The sequence below is a fragment of the Dipodomys ordii genome, unplaced genomic scaffold, assembly GCF_000151885.1.
Source record: "Dipodomys ordii isolate 6190 unplaced genomic scaffold, Dord_2.0 Scaffold75, whole genome shotgun sequence".
Lineage (NCBI taxonomy): Eukaryota > Metazoa > Chordata > Mammalia > Rodentia > Heteromyidae > Dipodomys > Dipodomys ordii.
In genome coordinates, this window is record NW_012267291.1 from 2,407,227 (window position 1) to 2,427,145 (window position 19,919).

Here is a 19,919-nt window from a genome sequence, read left to right on the forward strand (position 1 = left end):
CCTCCTCCGGCTCAGCTGACCTGGTGGCACAGGAGCCCTGGGCCGTGTGTGTCTGCGGGAACTTCCTGAGGCCCTGCGGGACCCAAGCGTGGGGAAGCAGCCCAGCAACCCCAGGACCTTGGCTGTTGCCGGCACTCACTCCTGATTCAGACACAAGTGGGACACAAACCTCTCAGTGGCTGACCGCACGCTTCACTTGACTGTTTACTCTCACTTATGATAGCCAAAGAAAGGCTTCTCCCCACCCCCTCGCTCGTGTCAGCTCCGGGGCTTGAACTCAGAGCCTTATGCTCTTGCTTGGCCTTTTCATTCAAGGCTAGTGCTCTACCACTTGAGCCATTGCTTCACTTGCAGCTTTTTGGTGGTTCATTGGAGATAAGAGTCTTACAGACTTTCCTGCCCCAGATGGCTTCACACTGTGATTAGCAGATCTCAGCCTCTTGAGTAGTGAAGATTACAGGTGTGAGCCACCAGTGCTTGGGTGCCATCCCTTCCCTTCCCTTCCCTTCCCTTCCCTTCCTTCCCAAGGCAAGCACTCTACAGTTGAGCCACAGCGCCACTTCTGGCCTTTTCTGCTTATGTGGTATTGAAGAATCGAACCCAGGGCCTCAGGCATGCAAGGCAAGCACTCTACCACTGAGCCACCTTCCCAGCCCATCTCTGCGGTCTTTATTGACAAATTAAATTTTGCCAGTCCTGGAGCTTGAATTCAGGGCCTTGCACTGTGGGCTCTGCTTTTTCTATTCATCGTGGGTGCCCTACCCCTTGAACCACACTTCCAGTTCCTGCATTTTGCCTATTCATTAGAGATGGAATCCCAGACTCTGTCACCCAGGCTGGCTTCAAACTGTGATCCTTAGGATCTCCGCCACCCAAGTGGCTTGGGTGACAGCACCCCTGCCCACACGCACCCATCCCAGAAGGGCTCGGAGCACCCAGCAGGGGGCAGTGCTGAGCACCGTCAGTCCCCGTCTGTTTGAAGCAGGGGCTGCATAATGCCCCCCGGGGAGGGAGGCAGCCATTATCCGGGAGGAGGGGGTGAGGCGCTGCGGTGTGGGCTGCTGACCAGCCTGCCCTGCGGCTCCCCTCCCCGCAGCGCTGATCCACCTATCGCCAGCGTTTCCGGGCTGCAGGTGGGCAGGTCAGGCTCCAGCAGGTGCAAGGCATGCGTCTGCTTCCCCACAGCCCCTCTGTTGCCCTTCCGGTCCCCTCCTGAGCTGCCCACTCCAGCCCAGGGCGCGGGGTGGGGTCCTGGAACCTCTCTGAGGAGCCCAAAGTCCTGCAGAGCAGGGTGGGGGCTGGGAGCTGGGGGGAGGTTGGAGGGGGAGATGACTGGTGAACAGCAGCCCTTTCCTTGGTCACGGGTTCAGGTGGTGAATGGGGTAAGTGCCACGCTCACTCCTCTTCTTATATCTGTTCACACGCGCACATGCACGGTGTGCACACTGCACACATATGCACTCATGCACACATGCAATACAAACCATGCACACACATGCACATGTGTGCACAGACGTGTGCATTCATTCACGCACCACACACTCTACACATGTCCAACCTGACAACCTACACATTTCACTTTTTTACGTGTGGTGCTGGGATTCGAACCCAGGGCCTCTCCCCGAGCCGTGCATACACACAGCGGAGTGTCTGCTACCCTCTCCTCCACAGAGGCCAGCAGGATTCTGCGGGTCCAACACGGCTGCTTTGCCTTCTTTCCTTCCCAGAGCAAAGCAACCCTTGAGCACAAAACCCCACGAGGAGGAGGATCTTTGACGATCCCTAGTATTAACAATGCTAGTTGTTGTGGTTGCCAGTGAAGGGTTCAGGACTTGGATTTGCTCATTTTACGGCGTTATTGGAAGAAAGGGCTCCTGGGCAGTCTTGGGGAACTCTGTTCATTGTGATGGGCTTTGTCTGCCTCCTAGTGGCTACTTCTGGAAACTGCGGCCCGCAGGACTTTAGGGAGCGGGCCAGGCCTCTGCCGGCCCGGTCCCATTCCTGGATCCCGGGTAAGGGTGCAAACCAGCGTAGCATTCCGGAGAAACGTGGCAACATCCAGCCAAACCACTTCCCTCTCCAGCAGTCCCCCAAGACCTCCAGCCACGCGCATGCACGCACTCACACACGACACTGCACGCACCACTGCTGTGTCATTTCATGCTGCTGGAAATGACTTTCTTCAGCTCAAGGCTAGCACTCTACCACTAGAGTCATAGTTCCACTTCCGGCTTTTTCTGCTTATGTGGTGCTGAGGAATCGAACCCAAGGGCTTCATGCATGCAAGGCAAGTGCTCTACCACTCAGTCACCTTCCCAGCCCCTGGAAATGACTTCATGGCTAAGATGGATGGATGGAGGGTGATACACAGCTGGATGCACAAGAAAGAACTGGAAAGTAGACACTGGCTGCTCCTGGCACCGTGTGGAGAGGGAGGAAGGAAAGGAGAGGAAGAAGGGAGGGGGGAGGAGGAAAGGGTGGGCCTGGGGGTGGGCCTTTCTTTTCCTCTTGATGCTGGTCGTGGGGGCTGATTCAGGTCAGGGCGCTGTCCCTGAACTTTTTACTCAACGCTGGCTCTCTGCCACTTGAGCCACAGCTCCACGTCTGCCTGTTTGGTGCTTCCTTGGAGATAAGAGTCTCATGGACTTTGCTAATGTGGGATCGGCTATGAACTTCCCACGTGAGCTTGGGGAGAGCAAAGTGGCCTTCAGGGCATTTGTCTGGGAGGAACCAAGCGGCGTGGAGCAGCATTCCGCGTGAGTCTGTGCAACCTCTGGAATCCACAAAATCCTCCAGGCCGCAGCTGGCCGAGGTGGGCAGGGGCAGCCTGATGCCCACACAGGGCGTGTGCCCAGGACTTGGCCTCAGAGATAACAGGGAATTAAAGAACTCCGGACAGCCGGGCGCCGGTGGCTCCTGCCTGTCATCCTAGCTACTCAGGAGGCTAAGACTTGAGGATCACGGTTCAAAGCCAGCCTGGGAAGGAAAGTCTGTGAGACTCCTATCTCCAAGTAATCACCAGAAAACCAGAAGTGGTAGAGGGGTAGAGCGCTCGCCTTGAGCTGAAGAGCTGAGGGACAGCGCCCAGGCCCAGAGTTCAAGCCCCATGACTGAAGGAAAAAGAAAAGGAACCACCGACCTATTTTGTGCACACGGACTCTGCGCAGACACCGCACACATCTAGGGAGAGGTTAGCATTGTTCTCCAGTCTCCTGGGGCCGGCACACCTTGGTCAAGAATGACCTCATGTCGGGTACTGGCGGCTCATGCCTGTAACCTTAGCTACGCAGAGGCTGAGAGCTAAGGCTCAAGATTCAAAGCCAGAAAGTGGTGCTGTAGCTCAAGTGGCAGAGCGCTCGCCTTGAGCTGAAGAGCTGAGGGACAGCACTCAGGCCCAGAGTTCAATCCCCATAACCGATAAAAAAGAGAAAGAAAAAGATTCAAAGCCAGCCGGAACAGACCAATAGGAGAGATCCCTGTCCCCAGTTAACCAGCCAAAAGCTGGAAATGGAAGTATGGGTTGAGTGGATGAGCACCAGCTTTGAGCAGGAAATGCCAAGCAAGGGCACGAGGCCTTGAGTTCAAGCCCCAGCATGGACAGACAGACAGACAGACAGACAGACAGATGGATGTTACTGTTTACCATCGTGCGGCTCCGTCCCCTCACCTGAGGAAAAGGTACCCCTGTTCTGGCTGGGGGCAGGGATGTGCACCTTGAGTCCTCTTCTGGGTCAAAGGAAGGAAGGACGATGGTGTGTGTGCGGAGTCTTTGTCCAGAATAGTTTTATTAGATTGGATACTGCTTGTCAGCACTCTTCTCTCCTACTCTGATGCCCAAATCCACTCACTCGGACTCCTCTTCCCCCCAGATCTCGTAGATGGTGATGTTGTTGTGGGGGTCCAGGGGCAGCTCTGGGTTTTGTAGCTTGGAGGGGCTTCCAGTTGCCATGGTGACTTTCAGATTCCGCACCCTGGACAGAAACTTCACCAGGTCCATCTCGAGCTGGGTCAGCGTGTTAAACGCATGGTCTTTGGTGGGGGAAGCCTTTGGACTTTTCTTTAGTGGCGAGCGGAATTGACAGCCTCGAAGGCTGGAAATATTCTGCTCCTGCAAAGACACGCTACGGGTGAAGAAGGGCAGCCCGACAGGACAGTTCCCATGCAGCTCTGGGCCACGTTTTGGAAAACTGGTCCAATCTGGCCCACCATCTGTGTTTCGTGCTGTCCTGGGGCTTGAACTCAGGGCCTGGATGCTGTCCCTGAGCTTTTGTGCTCAAGGCTGGTGCTCTACTCCTTGAGCCACATCCCCACTTCCAGCTTTTTGTCTGGTTAATTGGAGGTAAGTCTCATGGATTTTCCTGACCAGGCTGGCTTTGACTAGGATCCTAGATCTCAGCCTCCTGAATAGCTAGTTTGACAGGCGTGAGCCACCATGGCCTAGATGCTCTGACGGTTTTTATAGAGTTATTGGGACCCAGCCATGCTTGTTTTTGGTTTTTGTTTTATTGTTAGTTGTGGGGCTTGAACTCTGGGCCTGGGTGCTGTCCCTGAGCTCTTTAGCTCAAGGCAAGTGCTCTACCACTTGGTTTTCTGGTGGTTGGAGATACGTCTCATGGATTTTCCTGCCTGGGCCGACTTTGAACCTGGATCCTCAGATCTCAGCCTCGTGAGTAGCTAGGATGACAGGTGTGAGCCACGGACTCCAGTGATTTTTTATAGATCTGTGGGGACCCAGCCATGCTTTCATTTGCACAGTAGCTGTAACCACAGAGTTGAACAGCAGCCCCTTAACGGAAGCTCGCGTCTCTCGCCAGCAGGGGCAGTGCGTCCTGAAGCCTTGTGTCTGCCCAGGACACTCTTTCCCCTTTCAACTTCAAAAGGCTGGCAAGCCACTCTGGGGACCAGCAGCAGGTACCATTAACCCTACGTATAGGCCTTGCACGACCTTCACTGGGAAGATGGGAACATTCTGACGGAGTCCAAGATGCACAAGTCTAAGTGAGACCTTAAATAACCAGGGCACAGCCGGGCACCATGGTTCACGCCTGTAATCCCAGCTACTCTGGAGGAGACCGAGATCTGAGGATCCAGGCTCAAAGCCAGCCCAGGTAGAAAACGTTCTGCCAAACTTATCTCCAAGAAATCAGCAAAAAAGAAAGCTGGGGCTTAAGTGGTAGAGTACCAGCCTAGAGCCAAACAGCCAAGGGACAGTGCTTAAGCCCTGAGTTCAAGCCCTCGCACCAGCATGTACATACGCATAACCACAACAACAAAATCAAGGATGGCGAACCTGGCTTTATGAATAATTCTGGCTCAGGTCTGGGAAGGTGGCTCAGAGGTAGAGTGCTTGCCTTGCATGCATGAGGCCCTGGGTTCGATTCCTCAGCACCACATAAGCAAAAAGAAACAAGCCGGAAGTGGCGCTGTGGCTCAAGTGGTAGAGTGCTAGCCTTGAGCTGAAGAGCTGAGGGACAGCGCCCAGGCTCAGAGTTCAGGCCCCACAACTGGACCCTCCCCCCCAAAAAAAAAAGAATGAATAATTCTGGCTCAAAATACACTGTGCATTATTTTTTTTTTGTCGGTTGTGGTACTTGAACTCTGGGCCTGGGCGCTGCCCTTGTGCTCCTCAGCACAAGGCTAGTGCTCTACCCCTTGAGCCACAGCGCCACTTCCAGTTTTCTAGTGGTATTTTGGAGATAAGTCTCAGGGAAAATCCTGCCCAGGCTAGTTTGAACCTCAATCCTCAGATCTCAGCCTCCTGAGTAGTTAGGATTACAGGCGTGAGCCACCAGCGCCTGGCTTGTACATTTTTTTTTGCCAGTCCTGGGGCTTGAACTCAGGGTCTGGACACTGTTCCTGAGCTTCTTTTTGGCTCAAGGCTGGCACTCTACCACTTGAGCCACAGTGCCACTTCTGGCTTTTTCTGTGCATGTGGAACTGAGGAATCAAACCCTGGGCTTCGTGCATGCTAGGTGAGCACTGTACCATGAAGCCATGTTCCCAGCCCTGTCCATTCTTTATCCTCCATTTGGAAAAAAGGAGTAACTTGGTATGCCAAATTGTGAGCCATTAACCAAGTCAATACAAATGTCCCAGCCTCGGTGGGCTTGGGACACCCTATAGGCTTCACGAAGCGCACGGCCCAGGGTTTACAAGGATGGGGCAGCTACTCCCTCCCCCCTTTGAAATTTATCCCCAGTCATGCCTGGACCGGCCAGAGATTTCTGGGACTGAAAACTGGGCTCACGGCTGCCCTCCTTGCTACGCAGGAGGCCGAGATCTGAGGCTCACAGTTTGAAGCCAGCCCGGGCATCAAAGTCTGAGGTTCTCATCTCCAGTGAGCCCCTAAGAAAGCCAGAAGTTGGAGGTGTGTGTGGCTCGAGCGGTAGAGAGCCCAGGGCCAGGGCCAGGGTTCAAGGCCCAGGACTGGGGGTAAAAATGGCACCCTCCTCACCTTACTCTTCTCACTCTCTCCTCGAAACTTCAGTATCACATACAGCACAACAACGAAAAAAAGCCAGAGCCATTTGCTCCCAAGCCAGCCTTGGGCGTGCTCTGGAAGGTTCTGCCTGATCCGGAAGTGCCCTCCGCAGGGCGCCTTCCCCTGGGGCTCTCTGGCCATCTCCCTCAGCGACGAGAACATGAAGGCGCAGCCGCAGGAGAGGCAGAGGGGGAAGAACAGGAGCCATCTCAGCGTCCGCATGGTGGGCAGAGCTGGGGCAGGGCGCCGCTCATGGTGGGTCTGTTGGCTTGGCGCCGGGGGCTGGGCAGCTTCTGCTGGACGCTCGTGATGTCACAGAGGGCCTGGCCTGCAGTCCCTGCCATTGTGACCCCTTCAGGCTGCAGAGTAGGGATTGCCATGGTAGCCTGGGAACAGGACTTGCGGAGAAAGTTCTAGAAGCCATAGAAGGGAGGGCAAGTCGGCCGCCCCTATTCTGAGCCTGGCACTCTGCTGGGCGGTTTGTGAGCTGGCACCACGCGCCCCACCGCTGTGGAAGGGGCCGCCGATGCCCAACCTCCACTTGCCAGTGTTCCGGTGTAGATCTGTGTCTTAGAAAGCACAAAGTTCAGGGGGCAGCGGCTGCTCTCCTAGGCCATGTACAGCCATCGCTGCACCCACAGCCCCTCCCCGCCTGCCCAGCCCCATCTGCGGGGTGACCCTGGGAGCACTGAGCCCACTCACCTGTCATCCCAGCACGCAGGAGGCGTGAGTTCAAGGCCAGCCTGCTCCCAAACATCACAATTCATTAAAATGGTCATAAGAGCTAGGTGCTGGTGGCTCGTGCTGTGGTCCTAGATACTCAGGCTAGGAGCAGGTGGCTTGAGGCCAGGCAGGGCAGAAATGTTCACAAGACCCTATCTCAGAAATAACCAGGAGCGCTGGGAAGGTGGCTTAGTGGTGAAGTACTTGCCTAGCATGCATGAGGCCCTGGGTTCGATTCCTCAGCACCACACACACAGAACAAGCAGGAAGTGGCGCTGTGGCTCAGGTGGTAGAGCGCTAGCCTTGAGCACGAAGAGGCTCAGGGACAGTGCCTAGGCCCTGAGTTCAAGCCCCAGGACTGGCAAAATAAATAACCAGGAAGGTGGGCACCCACGGCTCAAGTGCCTGTCATCTCAGCTACTCAGGAGGCTGAGATCTGAGGATCATAGTTCAAGGCCAGCTGGGAAAGTCCGTGAGACTCTTACCCCAGTAAACTACTCAGAAAATGACAGAAGTGCTGCCATGATTCCACACTGTTGGCCTTGAGCAGAAAAGCTCAGGGATAGTACCCAGCACAGAGAGCAGGAGAAACAAGGGGGAAAAGGCGGGGGAGACTAGAGGTGTGGCTCAGATGGTTGAGCTGAAGCGTGGTGAGAGGCCTTGAGTTCAAGCCCAGGACCGCTCCCCCTCAAAGACAGAGCGCAGGAGGGCAGCGGGGCGGGCGGGTTCTAACTCGGCTGGAGGCTCAGGTGTGGTGCGAGAGCGCCAGGCCAGGGGAGAGGGGCTGACCCCCTGGCCTGCGTGTGGACCCCGACACGGGGCACAGGTGGACAGCCGTGCAGCCACTGGCAGAGGGGGCGCAGGGTCACCTGTCTGCACCGCTGAGGCACGGAGGGCTTCCTCCGGGGGTCTGGCGGAGCAGGAGGGCCTTCCCTCCCTCCCCCACCCCCACCAGGCAGGACTGTGCGCACGCGCAGCTCCGCTAACCAATCGGACATGGTTTCTCACCTGCCTGGGCTGTGGGACCCAGGAGGAAGCCGGCCAAGGACCGGACAGGCGGCCTGAGCGCAGGGCGGCTCCTGACCCTTCACCGCCGCTGCCTTGTGGAGGTGTGCGCCAGGCTCTGGGCACAGTGCTCCCTGTGTGGGGAAATGGCCTGAGAAGCAAGCTTCCGCTAACCCAAAGGCTGGGCTCTCTGAAGAAAGTCCCTGGCCTCCCGCACTGCACGGCCTGGACTAGGGCAAAGCCTACGAGATGTCTGAGGTCAGGGCTTTGAGATGGACGCAAGACTCTGGACACTGAGCGGGCCAGTGGGAAACATTGGATGTGGCCAACAGTCCACCAGAATAGAAGCGAGGCGCAAGTGAAGGAAGGAATCGCACACCTCCAGTGCCAGCAGTCAGGAGGGCTACGAAGCGAAGACTCCAAGCCTTCCTCCCGCCCCTAACACAGCACTGAGGCTAGCAGCACTGGGGAGTGCACCCCTGCACCACACCCCCTTATACTCACACTTTTTTTTTTGGTCAGTTGTGGGGCTTGAACTGTGGGCCGGGGCGCTGTCCCTCAGCTCTTCAGCTCAAGGCAAGCACTCTACCACTTGAGCCACAGCGCCACTTTTGGTTTTCTGGCAGTTTACTGGAGATAAGAGTCTCCAAGGACTTCCCTTGCCCGGGCTGCCTTTGAACCGAGATCCTCAGATCTCAGCCTCCTCAGTAGCTGGGATTACAGGCGTGAGCCACCAGTGCCTGGCTTCATACTCTCTATGTATGTAGGGTCTCCCCTGCCCACCTGTGTGGAGGGAGAGGCGAGGAGAGGCAGCACCCACTCCTGGGGGTGATGGGGGGGGGGACAGGAGAGCCAGCAGGAGAACAGCAGACCTGCTTTATTCGGTACCATACCACCAGGTGCCCAACTGATCTTGGTTCTCTCCAGATGACACCGAGTGCCAGGTGGGCCCTGGCGGTGGGTGGGGGGGGTGCCAGCGGTGAGGCCACAGCCTGGGTCCCAGCCTCAGTTTCTCCTGGGGACTGTGGGCGCTATGGCCTCCATGGCAGGGCTGTCCACGCACGCAAGAAACCTGGGCCTTTCACTACCGAAGCAGCCACGCAGCGGCCGCGATGTTGTGGTGTGGAAAGGAGACAGCACGTGGCGGTGGAAGCAGTGAGGCCGAGCTCAAAGGGACCACAGGGGCTGGTGGGTGGCAGGACAATTTATCACGCGAGCGCGCAGGGCAGGTGGGCCGGGGGGCGGGGCTGCTCAGAAGCAGTAGGACGTGTGGGTGACCCAGTGCGCAGACTCCTCCTTGGAGCGTTTGGCGGAGCTGTGTGTGGTGAAGAGTGACTTGTAGGCTTCCGACTCCTCGCTGTCGGCAATGGATCTTTTCACGGCTCCCGGCGCTGCCTTCCCAGCTTTTCCAGGAGCACCTCCATTAGTGGCTAGAAAAGAAATGGCCCAACTTTCACGGCTGAAGGTCAGGCGGGTCCTGGCCGGCGGGAGTGCTGGCCCGCGCCTGGCTGGCATCTCCCGAGCAGTGGCCATGGCTCCCGCTGTGAATGTGCCACTGGCTGCGATGGCCGGGCCCGGGGCGGCTCCCTCCCAGGACGCCCCGCGCTGGGCGCTCTGCAGGCAGGCGCCGCACAGCCCACAGCTTAAACTGCGTGAGCTGTGGGCCGGCTGCACCTGTGAAGCGAATGCTGTTTGCTTGAAGTGGGGGTGGTAAATGTCAGGGTTGGGGCAGGGGCTGGAGAGGACTGCGTGGCACCGGTGGAGCCGGCTGTGCCGAGACCAGGAGGCGGCCACTGTCCCGAGCCGTGCACAGGGCACCGAGCGTGTCTGAGTCGGCCGGGTGGCCTCTGGCCACACACAGTCACCACCTGGGACAGCGCCCGGGACAAGCTGCTTTTTGCACTCACTTTCTCGCGTGGCCGCAGGCCTTCCACCCCCAGCTCCTCCGTGGGACTCACCTGCACTTTTGGGGGCTGAGGCTGGCTTCTCTTTGGGGTCGGAGCCGCTTTCCTCGGCCCTGCCAGGCTTCACTTTGGATGGCCCTGGGCATTCTGGAAAAGAAACACAAACCCAGCAAAGCGGGCTGTTGTGTGGGCTGTGGGCTGCGGGCCGCGGGCCGCAGGCCGAGGTGCTGCTGTTCTAGCCCTAGCACTCACCTTCGGTGGCTCCCGCCTTCGAAGCACATTCCACGCCCTTGGGCTTCTTGGTTTTCTGCAAGAGGAGAGAAGTGGGGGAAGCATTAGACGTGGCTGTGGCGCCGAGCCTCCTTGTGGCCAGTGGTCTTGGCACAGCAAACCCGGCGCTGGCACCGGTCAACTCTGACCCAAGCCTCCATGTGCATGCGGGTCTGCGCGAGGGCCTCCTGCTGGGACAGGACGCCAGTGCCCTTCAGTGCCCACTGGGGACCACTGCCCACAGCGGGCAGAGCAACGCGGGTGCGCAGCCCAGCAGCACAGCAGCCCAGCATGGGCTATGTCCATAGACTACGTCCAAAGCTCTCAATTACTTCCAGCTTTTTTTTTTGTCAGTCATTCCTGGGACTTAAACCCAGGGCCTAGCTGTTGCCCCTGAGCTCTTTTTGCTCAAGGCTACCACTCTACCACTTTGAGCCAAGCTCCACTTCTGATTTTCTGGTGGTTAATTGGAGATCAGACTCTCACAGCCAGATTTTCCTTTGAGCCACGATCCTCAGAGCTCAGCCACCAGAGTAGCTAGGATTGCAGCGGCTGGCTCTGGTTAGGTTCTTAGGCACTAGAATTGTGATATGTTAGTTGCTGATCATCAAGAATGGTGCCATTTAAAATCATATAGCCACGTCTGCACTGACTCAACTGCGGAGACAGGACTGCGTTTGTTTAGTTTACTAAGATGTCACTTTTGTGGTGGTAGCAAGGCCAGAGAGCCACATTATTTCAGACGACCTCCACGGAGGGGTGGCACCTGTAAACCAGGCCGACGCCAGCCGTCCCCACTGCCGGGAGGGACGGGGCGGCATGTGTGCGGAGGGCCAGTCACTTCCGCTGAGCTCTGACCAATCGGCAGGAAGCCTGGGACAGGGAAATGTGCTCAAGTAAATGGGACAGAACTCCACGAAAACCCCAGTAGCTTCTTCAGTGTTCAATTACCCCCTCGTGTGTGTTTGTTCGTGCATGCGCACTTGAACTCAGGGCTGGGTGCTGCTCATAAAATATCTGCACTAGCTAGCTAGTATCTGTGCCTACTCAGTGAATCGTTGTATGAAATGCGCTGCTGGCCTCGGCCCCTCTTCCTGGGCAGCTCTGAGGCTTGAGCTCAGGCTCCTCCTGCCAGGCAGGTGCCTCCTGCTGAGCCGCGCCCCAGCCCTGTCGTCACGGTGTCGTCAGGCAGCGCTTCCACGTCCCGGCGCCGAGACTGCCCCCTCCCCGCACGACCCGGCCGCTGTGCGCCCTGTGTGGGGCGCTGTCTACGCTGTCACTCGTGGTGGGGCCAAGTGTGGACGGGTACCACGGTGCCCGGCACGGGCAGGACCCACGCGCTCAGAAGCTGCCAGCAGCCTGGGTGAGGGCGGGGGCGGGCTCTGGGGAGCGCTGGCTCACCCGGCCGCCCCGGCCCACAGCCCATGCCCACGCGTCTCACCTTCTCCAGCCTGGCCCGCAGCCGCCGCTCCTCCATCCTCGTCTGGAGCTCCTCCACATCCTCCTTGGTGCCGTTGAGCACGATGACGTCGTCGTCCTGGAACGCGGTCCCGCACTGCAGGGCGAGGGGGAAGACCGTGGGTCAGATCACCACTGCTCCCGGCCTTCTCCATGGCTGCGGCCCCTGACCTCCCTCGCCCCTCCCCTCCCACCCCCTGCAGTTAGGACTTTCTCCGCTAATGCTACCTGCACAGTGGGCTCTATAGGAATGTCAACGTTTGCTTTATTTTGGTCACATGTTCCGTAGATACCACTAAACGGGGCAGAAATCACAGCACTTACTGAAAAGCGGTGCACGCCTTAGCTCTGCAGATTCATTCAAAGGCAAGCCAAGCCAGCCAGCTCCAAGCTGGTCCTTTGTGTTCTTATCTGAGGCGGTTTCAGCACACTGCACAGGCTGCCTTGCCTGTACCTTCCTCCCAGGAGGCAGCCCAGGCCTGCCTCCAGGGTGCTGGGATTATAGAGCTGTGCCACAATGCCTGGCTCTAGGTCGTAATTTTTCTTATAAATGCTTTTTTAAAAAAGAGTCGGGAAATGTCAAGAGGGAAGTGTGGTGGACACGGGCGCGTGTGTGCTACACCTACGTGGTTCACAGCTGCTGTTAGTGTCTGACCCAAGTGCCACCTGTGTGGCACTGCTGTTCTGTCATATACCTGTCCGCCCCCGGCAGAGGGCGTGCGTGGCTGTGAGCGTAGACCTGTCTGCCTTGGGGAGCACCTGCGCTCTTCCTCGGTGCTCCTCCGCCTGGTGGTGGCCCGGGTTCTGCCCACAGGCCGCTCCATAACTGCTGACGGGTCAAGGGCCAGCGCCAGCGCCATGCTACGGGGCTTCCAGCCCTGGCCTTGCTCACAAAGCCTGAGGAGGGGTGGGTACCCAGACGCCCCACCATGGCCACACATGTGGCCCCCCGCCATGTACACGTGAGCTCTGGAGTAGTGCGGCTCAGGCTCTCTGGTCAGCGGGAATCGCCAGCTCTCCCCCCTCTCCTTAGGAACCCATACACGTGACTAGAGTAGACTTTACCAAGCAGGAAAGCCGCGCGCTCAGCTCAGCTCAGCCCAGCCCAGCCCAGCCCGCAGTCTCAGACCCCGAGGGTGGCTGTGGCTGTCCCCAGGGCCGGCTGTCCTGGTGCAGCGCTTTGTTTACCCAGCTCTGAGGAAGCTCAGAGAAGCCACGGCAGCATCGCCTGCGGCATCCCCGCGTGACAGGCGCCCGGTGCCCCGGGGGAGGCAGAGGCAGCGCGGCCTGCCAGGCAACTCCACGAGCAGGAGAGCGGCAGGGCGGTGGCCGGCACCAGCAGAGCCTCTCACCCCGTGCGCAGCGGCAGATCCGGTGGTAAGTGCCTGCTACCTGCTGTGACTGAATGGCAGGCTCTCCCCGGGCGGCCAGTGCTGGGAGGCTGAGGCAGGAGGGCCAGGCCCGGGACTACAGGGGGGCACAACCATGCCTGTCTTTCTTGGTCCCTCTGTGGCACTAGAATAGGATGCCTGAACATCAGGCAGACTTGGAATGCAGGCATGCGGGAACCTTTCCCTCACCACACGCTCTGCGTCTGTGGAGTTCTCACCAAGGCAGAACCACCGATCATTCCATTTAAAGAATGGCTCTGTGTGTGTGTGTGTGTGTGTGTGTGTGTGTGTGTGTGCGCGCGCGCGCGCGCGCGCCAGTCTTGGGGCTTGAACTCAGGACTGAGCTTTTTTGCTCAAGTCTAGTGTGTATGTGTGTGTGTGTGGGGGGGGTTGAACTCAGGACTGAGCTCTTTTGCTCAAGTCTAGGGCTCTGCCCCTTGAGCCACAGCTCCACTTTCTGCTGTTTTTGGTGTGATTAATTGGAGAGAAGTCTTATGAACTTTCCTATCGAGACTGGCTTCGAACCGTAATCCTCAGTTCTCAGCCTTTGCATAGCGAGCAGCACAGGTGTGAGCCGCCAGCACCAGGCAGGGCTATTTTTGTTTTTTTGCCTGTCCTAGGGCTTGAACTTCGGACCTGGGCTGTCCCCGAGCTTCTTTTGCTCAAGGCTAGTGCTCGTTAACACGTGAGCCTCCGTGCCACTTCCTCCTTTTTCTGTCTGTGGTACTGAGGAACGGAACCCAGGGCTTCATGCATGCTAGGCAAGCACTCAACCACATTCCCAGCCCAGGCAGAACTGTTTTTAAGGAATGTATATTCCCCATGAGGGGGGGGAATTCCCGTTTACTAAATGCACCTTCATTATGGCTAAAAATGTTGCAATCACAGTATAGAACCGCCCCCCCCCCCCCAGCAGTCCAAAGTGGCTGAAGCAGCAAGTTAAGACAGATTGGTGGAGGCCTCGCCTCAGGTGCTCGGGCAGATGTGGATCCCAAATTCAAAGTGAGCCTGGAACAGATGTCGTGGCCACTGTGGGGGCTGTGACAAGCTGACACCTAAGCCACCGCCCTCCCGGTTCTGCAGAAGTCAGCTGCCCCAAGGACAGGCCACCCAGAAGAGGCTCCTCTGTGCGTTATGGAAACGGCTGAGAATGCCGCCCGGGGTGGGGTCTACGCCAGGTCTATGCGTCACCTGCATGCACAGGGACGCAGGACCTCTGCAGCAGGAAGGGAACCAGGAGAAGGGAATAAAACCCCACCTCCTCCCCTCCACTCCCCACCTCCGGGGAGAGCAGACCCCTACTGCATTTAAACAGTCTCCTTCCCGGGCAAGTTCTGTATCTAAGGTGGATTTGCTTAGTTTAGAGATGAGATAGAAAATATGCAAACTATAAGTGGGAGTGTTAGGTTTGTGCAGGCAAGTACTAGAATTTCATAACAGGTCTTTCCAAGTAGGCTGTGAAGTTTGACGTTTGGCATAAGGAACATTTACTGAATCATCACAAAATACTCCACCCCTTGACATTTGGGGAACAGCTACCTCTCACTCCCTAAGCCTGTTGGGTAAAAAGAAATTACAGTAAAAGTAAATGCAACATTAGAAAATCCAAGCCAGGCACAGCGCTCAAGCCTACTCCTAGCTATCTGGGAGGTACAGCCTGGGCACTGCGTGGTTTGAGGGCAGCCCGGAGACAAAAGCTCACAAGCCTGTGTTTCCCTCAACTGGAAACTGTGTTTCCAGTGCTGTCACCCCGCTACAGGGGCAGCAAAATGACACAGTACAGCGGTGCGTGCCTGGCATCCCAACCATCAGAACTAGAACCACAGCCCATGCTGGGCATAAACTGAGACCCTACCTGGAAAAAGGGGCTGGAGGCAAGGCTCATGTGGTAGAGCCCCAGCCTAGCAAGCACAAGCCCTGAGTTCTATCCCCAGTACCATAAAAAACACAACCAACATACAATTAGTTTTGGGGTTTTCTGTTTTTTTTTTTTTTTTTGCCGGTCCCGAAGCTTGAACTCTGGGCCTGGGGGCTGTCCCCAACCTCCTTTTGCTCAGGGCTAACATTCTACCTCTTGGGCCACAGTGCCACTTCGTGGTGTGAGCCACCAGCACCCAGTTTTTATTGTGTCAGAACTTAAGAACCCAAGGATAACCTGGAATACTTTCTCCAAATAACATTTGTAATGGTGACGGGAGAGACAAGAAAGTGCTGCCACATCTGAGGGAAACACCAGTCAAGACAACAGGCTTGCCAGGCGCCGGTGGCTCAGGCCTGAGCTCTGAGGGGCGAAGCTGGAAGCCAGACCAGGCAGAAAAGTCCCAGTGAGACTCCTATCTCCAAGTAACCACTCAAAAACTGGAAGTAGAACTATGGCTCAAAGCAGTAGAGCGCAAAAGGTATCAGGGACAGCACACAGGCTCCGAGTTCAAGCTCCACAACTGACCAAAAGAAAAAAAAGGCAACAGGCTTTTTACTTGTTATGGAAGCCGAGGTGCCAGTCATGGAGGCGCAGCCCCACCTCTTTCCTGAGCCCAAGGACAATGACCAGGCCAGGAAGGTGGCACCCACAGATACCACCACTGCCCTTCTGCCACGCCCACCAAGGAGCCACTGGAGGTCGGGCAGGCCCCATGCTAGCCTCCAGTGATGAGGACAGGACCCTATCTTGTCTGCAATCGAGCAGGTCCTCCCTAGAAACAACTCATGCCCTCGTGCCAGCAGGCTTGTATCTGCGATGGCCACACAACGCTTCATGTCATTTCCGTTACTGGAAGATGGAGCAGGCACTGCGTACACCCCAGGCTCCACACCTATCATTCTTGGGAACCACTGCTCAGATTAGAGGGTCATCCTGGCAACAGCCAACCACACCCAGTGCTGACACAGCTGTCTGCTGCTGCAAGCACTTTGGGAAACACTTGCAGTTTCTTTTTTTTTTTTTTTTTGGTTAGTCGTGGGGCTTGAACTCTGGGCCTGGGCGCTGTCCCTCAGCTCTTCATCTCAAGGTGAGTGCTCCACCACTTGAGCCACAGCACCACTTCCCGTTTTCTGAGTGATAAGAGTCTCATGGACTTTCCTGCCCGGGCTGGCTTTGAACGGCAAGCCTCAGATCTCAGCCTCCTGAGTAGCTAGGATGACAGGCGTGAGCCACCGGTGCCCGGGTGGAAACATGACACATGAGCCAACCACTTCACTACCTGACATTCACCCAAGGAAAAAGAAGTATCTTTCCGCCACACACAGACTCACGCTCAATGCTCACTGTATAATCGCAATGTTCAAAACCTAGAAATACTGAAATGTCCACAAGCAGCTGAATGAATACGAAAACTGGGCCTGAGTGCATAAGGATGTAGCTCAGCGGCACAGCACTGGCCTGGCGTGTGAGGGCCTTAGATTCCACTTCTAGCCCCCCATCCACCACCAAAAAGGGCTGGAAATGGGACTCAAGCAGGAGAGCATCTTCCTAGTAAGCTCAGCACTCTGAGTTCAAATCCCAGTACTGATGATAAACGTAATGCAATCATAAGGATGAGTTCAGAGTCAGTGTTACAGGTGAAGGCCAGGAGAGACGTGCACACTATATACATGACACAATGTGCACAGGAATCTGGGGAGGTCCAGAGATGGGGGCAGGAGGAGGGCTGCACTAAAAGAGGCACAAAGCAACTCTCAGGGGTGGAGAAAACGCTCACCTGACTGTGGCGTTGGTATTTATATAGACATGCACATAGCTGGGCGTGGGAGTACCACCTCTAGTCACAGCTCTGGAGGCAGCTGAGGCAGGGGGTCACTGGAGGACAGGAGTTTGAGGTCAACTTGGACAGCAGAACAAAACCCCATCTCAAAAGAGACATCTGGTCAAGCTCTCCACTTGACAGACACATGGACTGGCAGCTGCGGTAAAGCTGGGAAAGGTAAGGACACTCACCAGTGCTGTCTCTGGTTCTTCTAGGAAGTGCAGAGGAAAACACCCAAACTATGGTCAGAAGAATGCACTGGGAGCCGGGCGCTGGTGGCTCAGGCCTGTAATCCTAGCTACTCAGGAGGCTGAGATTTGAGGATCTCGGTCAAAGCCAGCAGGAAAGACTGTGAGATCCTATCTCCAATCAACCACCAGAAAAAAATGGAAGTGGCACTGTAGCTCAAGTGGTAGAGCGCTCACCTTGAGCTGAAGAGCTGAGGGATAGCGCCCAGGCCCAGAGTTCAGGCCCCAGGACGGACACACACACACAAAAAGAATGCACTGGGAGCGCCAGGCATGGGCCAGCTTCGAGCCACAAAGCCTGGGCTGCTCGTGTGCGTGGCTGTCTGCATCTCCATCTTCCTGTATTTAAGGAGCTCTGCTCCGGAGGCTGCTGAGGCAGAGCTCACCCACCGGGCCGCCGTGGAATGCGGCTTTTATCCCGATGAACTGTGCTCAGCTTTATTTGAAGGGAAGAAAGCAGCCCCCCAGATTGCCAGATTCTGCAAAAACCCACCCACATCCCACATCCTTGGGTATGTACACAAAGCGGGAAACTGCTCCCAGATTTCCCGGGGGCTGCGCTTCATCACCACACCTCTCTCCGCAGAGGAGGGGAACTTCTCGCTGGCCTACATCATCACCTTTCACGAGGAGCCGGCCATGTTTGTGCAGCTCCTCAGGGCTATCTACGCACCACAAAATGTTTACTGTATTCATGTGCATGAAAAGGCCCCAAGGAAGTACACGAGGATGGTGCAGACCCTAGCCAACTGCTTCGAAAACATCTTTATTCCATCACAGACACAAAAGGCGGTTTACAGCAACCTTGCGAGACTGCAGGCGGATATTAGCTGTATGAAAGATCTGGTCCAATCCAAACTGCGATGGAGATATGTCATCAATCTTTGTGACCAGGATTTCCCCATCAAAACCAACAGAGAAATCATCCACTACCTCAAAAGCAAGTGGAAAGATAAAAACATCACTCCCAGAGTGGCCCAAACAGCGCGCCCCCCACCCCCGCCGGGCCTAGGGCTTCCAGAGTCCCGCACGGAAGGGAGTATCCATTTATCTCCAAATGAAGAATTGGAGCGCAAGCCACCACACAACGTAACCATTTACTTTGGAAGTGCCTACTACTTGCTTACAAGGAAGTTTGTGGAGTTCATACTGACCGACAGCCGTGCAAAAGACATGCTGCAGTGGGCCAGAGACAGCCACAGCCCAGAGCAGCATTACTGGGTGACCCTGAGCCGACTCAAAGGTAAGAAGACTGACCACACAGATGTCTGTTCAGAGCAGAGGCCAGGGGCAGGGCTTCTATCCTCCCCTCCTTTCCCCCCTCTCCCCCTGTGCCTGTTCTTGTGCCAGTACTGGGGCTTGAACTCAGGTCCCCAAGCTCTTGTTTAGCTATTTTGCTCAAGGCTGGCACTCTACCACTTAAGCTACAGGCTTAAGTATACTTAAGTATACTTCTGGCCTTTTGCTGTATAATTGGTAATCTTCATGGGCTGGATTGGAACTTGGATCCCCAGATGTCAGCCTCCTGGGTAGCTAGAATCACAAGTAACCTGGGCCTGTCTGCCCAGGCTGGCTTTGAACCTGTCCTCAGATCTCAGCCTCCTGAGTTACAGGATTACAAGTATGAGCCACTTGCAGTCAAGTGGGGGCTTTTTTTGTTTGCTTCATTTGGCTTTAATTTTTATCCTTAATTATTCAAAAATTGTGGACATTTGACCTGTAACATTGTTTCTAAGAAAGTATTCCATGATCTATAATATATACCATAATAGTGGAATAGCTGTATCCAAAATAAGAAAAGTTCCTTCCTGGCCTTCATGTGCATTGGGTCCCATATCTCTGGACACTGAAGGCTAACTTATGCTGGAATGAACAACATTATTTTGTACTATTGATGCAAACATAATTTGTTTTTCTCTGTCATGTGGCTTTCCTAGCATTATTCTTTTCAAGGTGACTTCTTCTCTCATTTCCTTCATTGCTTTCTACCAAGGGTTCTGGTTCAATATTTCTCCAACTGCCTCCTTGTATTAGCTGTAAAATAAATGTAAAGCTTGGTATAAGCCCCAAAAATATCTGATCAAAACACATACTTAACAAATTGTTGGCTAAATCTTTCATGTATGATGAAAGACTATTACCATAATTCAACAGCAAAGTACAGATGTTGAAATGTAGGCCCTGAACTAATCGGTGTGGACTGGCTGGGGAGAAGTTCACACATTCATAGGGAAAGTGTTTTATAAAAATGCTTGCTTTTTGAGATTTTAGCAGCCCCATTTTAGTGGAGGGAGTTATTCTTAATGGAGATTGTTTTTTCTATTCAGCTGTTTTCTGAAGGCTTTGTTGAAATTCTCTTGCTTGATCTTTCCCTGGGGAGCGCAGGTGGGTCTTTGGCTTTAGGACAGCCACATCCCCCCGCCACCTGGCTGCTTTAGTCTCCACTACAGAAGTACTGGCATTTTTTGCTTCTCCTCAGATAGAGCCTTTGAAAATCCCGGCCATATGTCTTTGGGAATTCTCCCTGTTTTCACCCGTTTGGTAAATACCACTGGGCAGCCACTACTGCCAGGCATGACCGTGAGGGCCCTATAATAAGGAGACATGCCCACACCAGTGATGGGTTTGTGCAAAGGCCCTGACGCTTCACAAGGCTCTATAATAAGGGGACATGCCCACACCAGTGATGGGTTTGT

General features: G+C 55.5%; 3 protein-coding genes across 3 annotated transcripts in view; 1 reads left to right on the plus strand and 2 right to left on the minus strand.

The window, feature by feature from the left end:
- Positions 1-3,787: 3,787 nt before the first annotated feature.
- On the minus strand, positions 3,788-7,124 carry LOC105991656 (protein FAM209A-like). The gene is made up of 2 exons (XM_013024325.1): positions 6,455-7,124; positions 3,788-4,108 (listed from the first exon to the last, which is right to left on the minus strand). Exons 1-2 carry the CDS (start codon positions 6,701-6,703, stop codon positions 3,845-3,847), a joined length of 513 nt encoding a protein of 170 aa, XP_012879779.1. The 5' UTR covers positions 6,704-7,124; the 3' UTR covers positions 3,788-3,844.
- A 1,944-nt stretch (positions 7,125-9,068) lies between these two features.
- Positions 9,069-19,919, minus strand: part of Rtfdc1 (replication termination factor 2 domain containing 1) — a 28,743-nt gene continuing 17,892 nt past the window's right edge. The window contains exons 6-9 of the mRNA XM_013024379.1: positions 11,825-11,938; positions 10,366-10,420; positions 10,168-10,260; positions 9,069-9,639 (exon numbers count right to left, since the gene is read on the minus strand). Of these exons, the coding sequence (XP_012879833.1) occupies positions 9,461-9,639; positions 10,168-10,260; positions 10,366-10,420; positions 11,825-11,938 (441 nt within the window). The 3' untranslated portion in view covers positions 9,069-9,460. The remainder of the gene's footprint in view (positions 9,640-10,167; positions 10,261-10,365; positions 10,421-11,824; positions 11,939-19,919) is intronic.
- Gcnt7 (glucosaminyl (N-acetyl) transferase family member 7) overlaps positions 17,497-19,919 on the plus strand; it is a 5,771-nt gene continuing 3,348 nt past the window's right edge. Inside the window, exon 1 of the mRNA XM_013024284.1 lies at positions 17,497-18,466. Within this exon, the coding sequence (XP_012879738.1) occupies positions 17,497-18,466 (970 nt within the window). The remainder of the gene's footprint in view (positions 18,467-19,919) is intronic.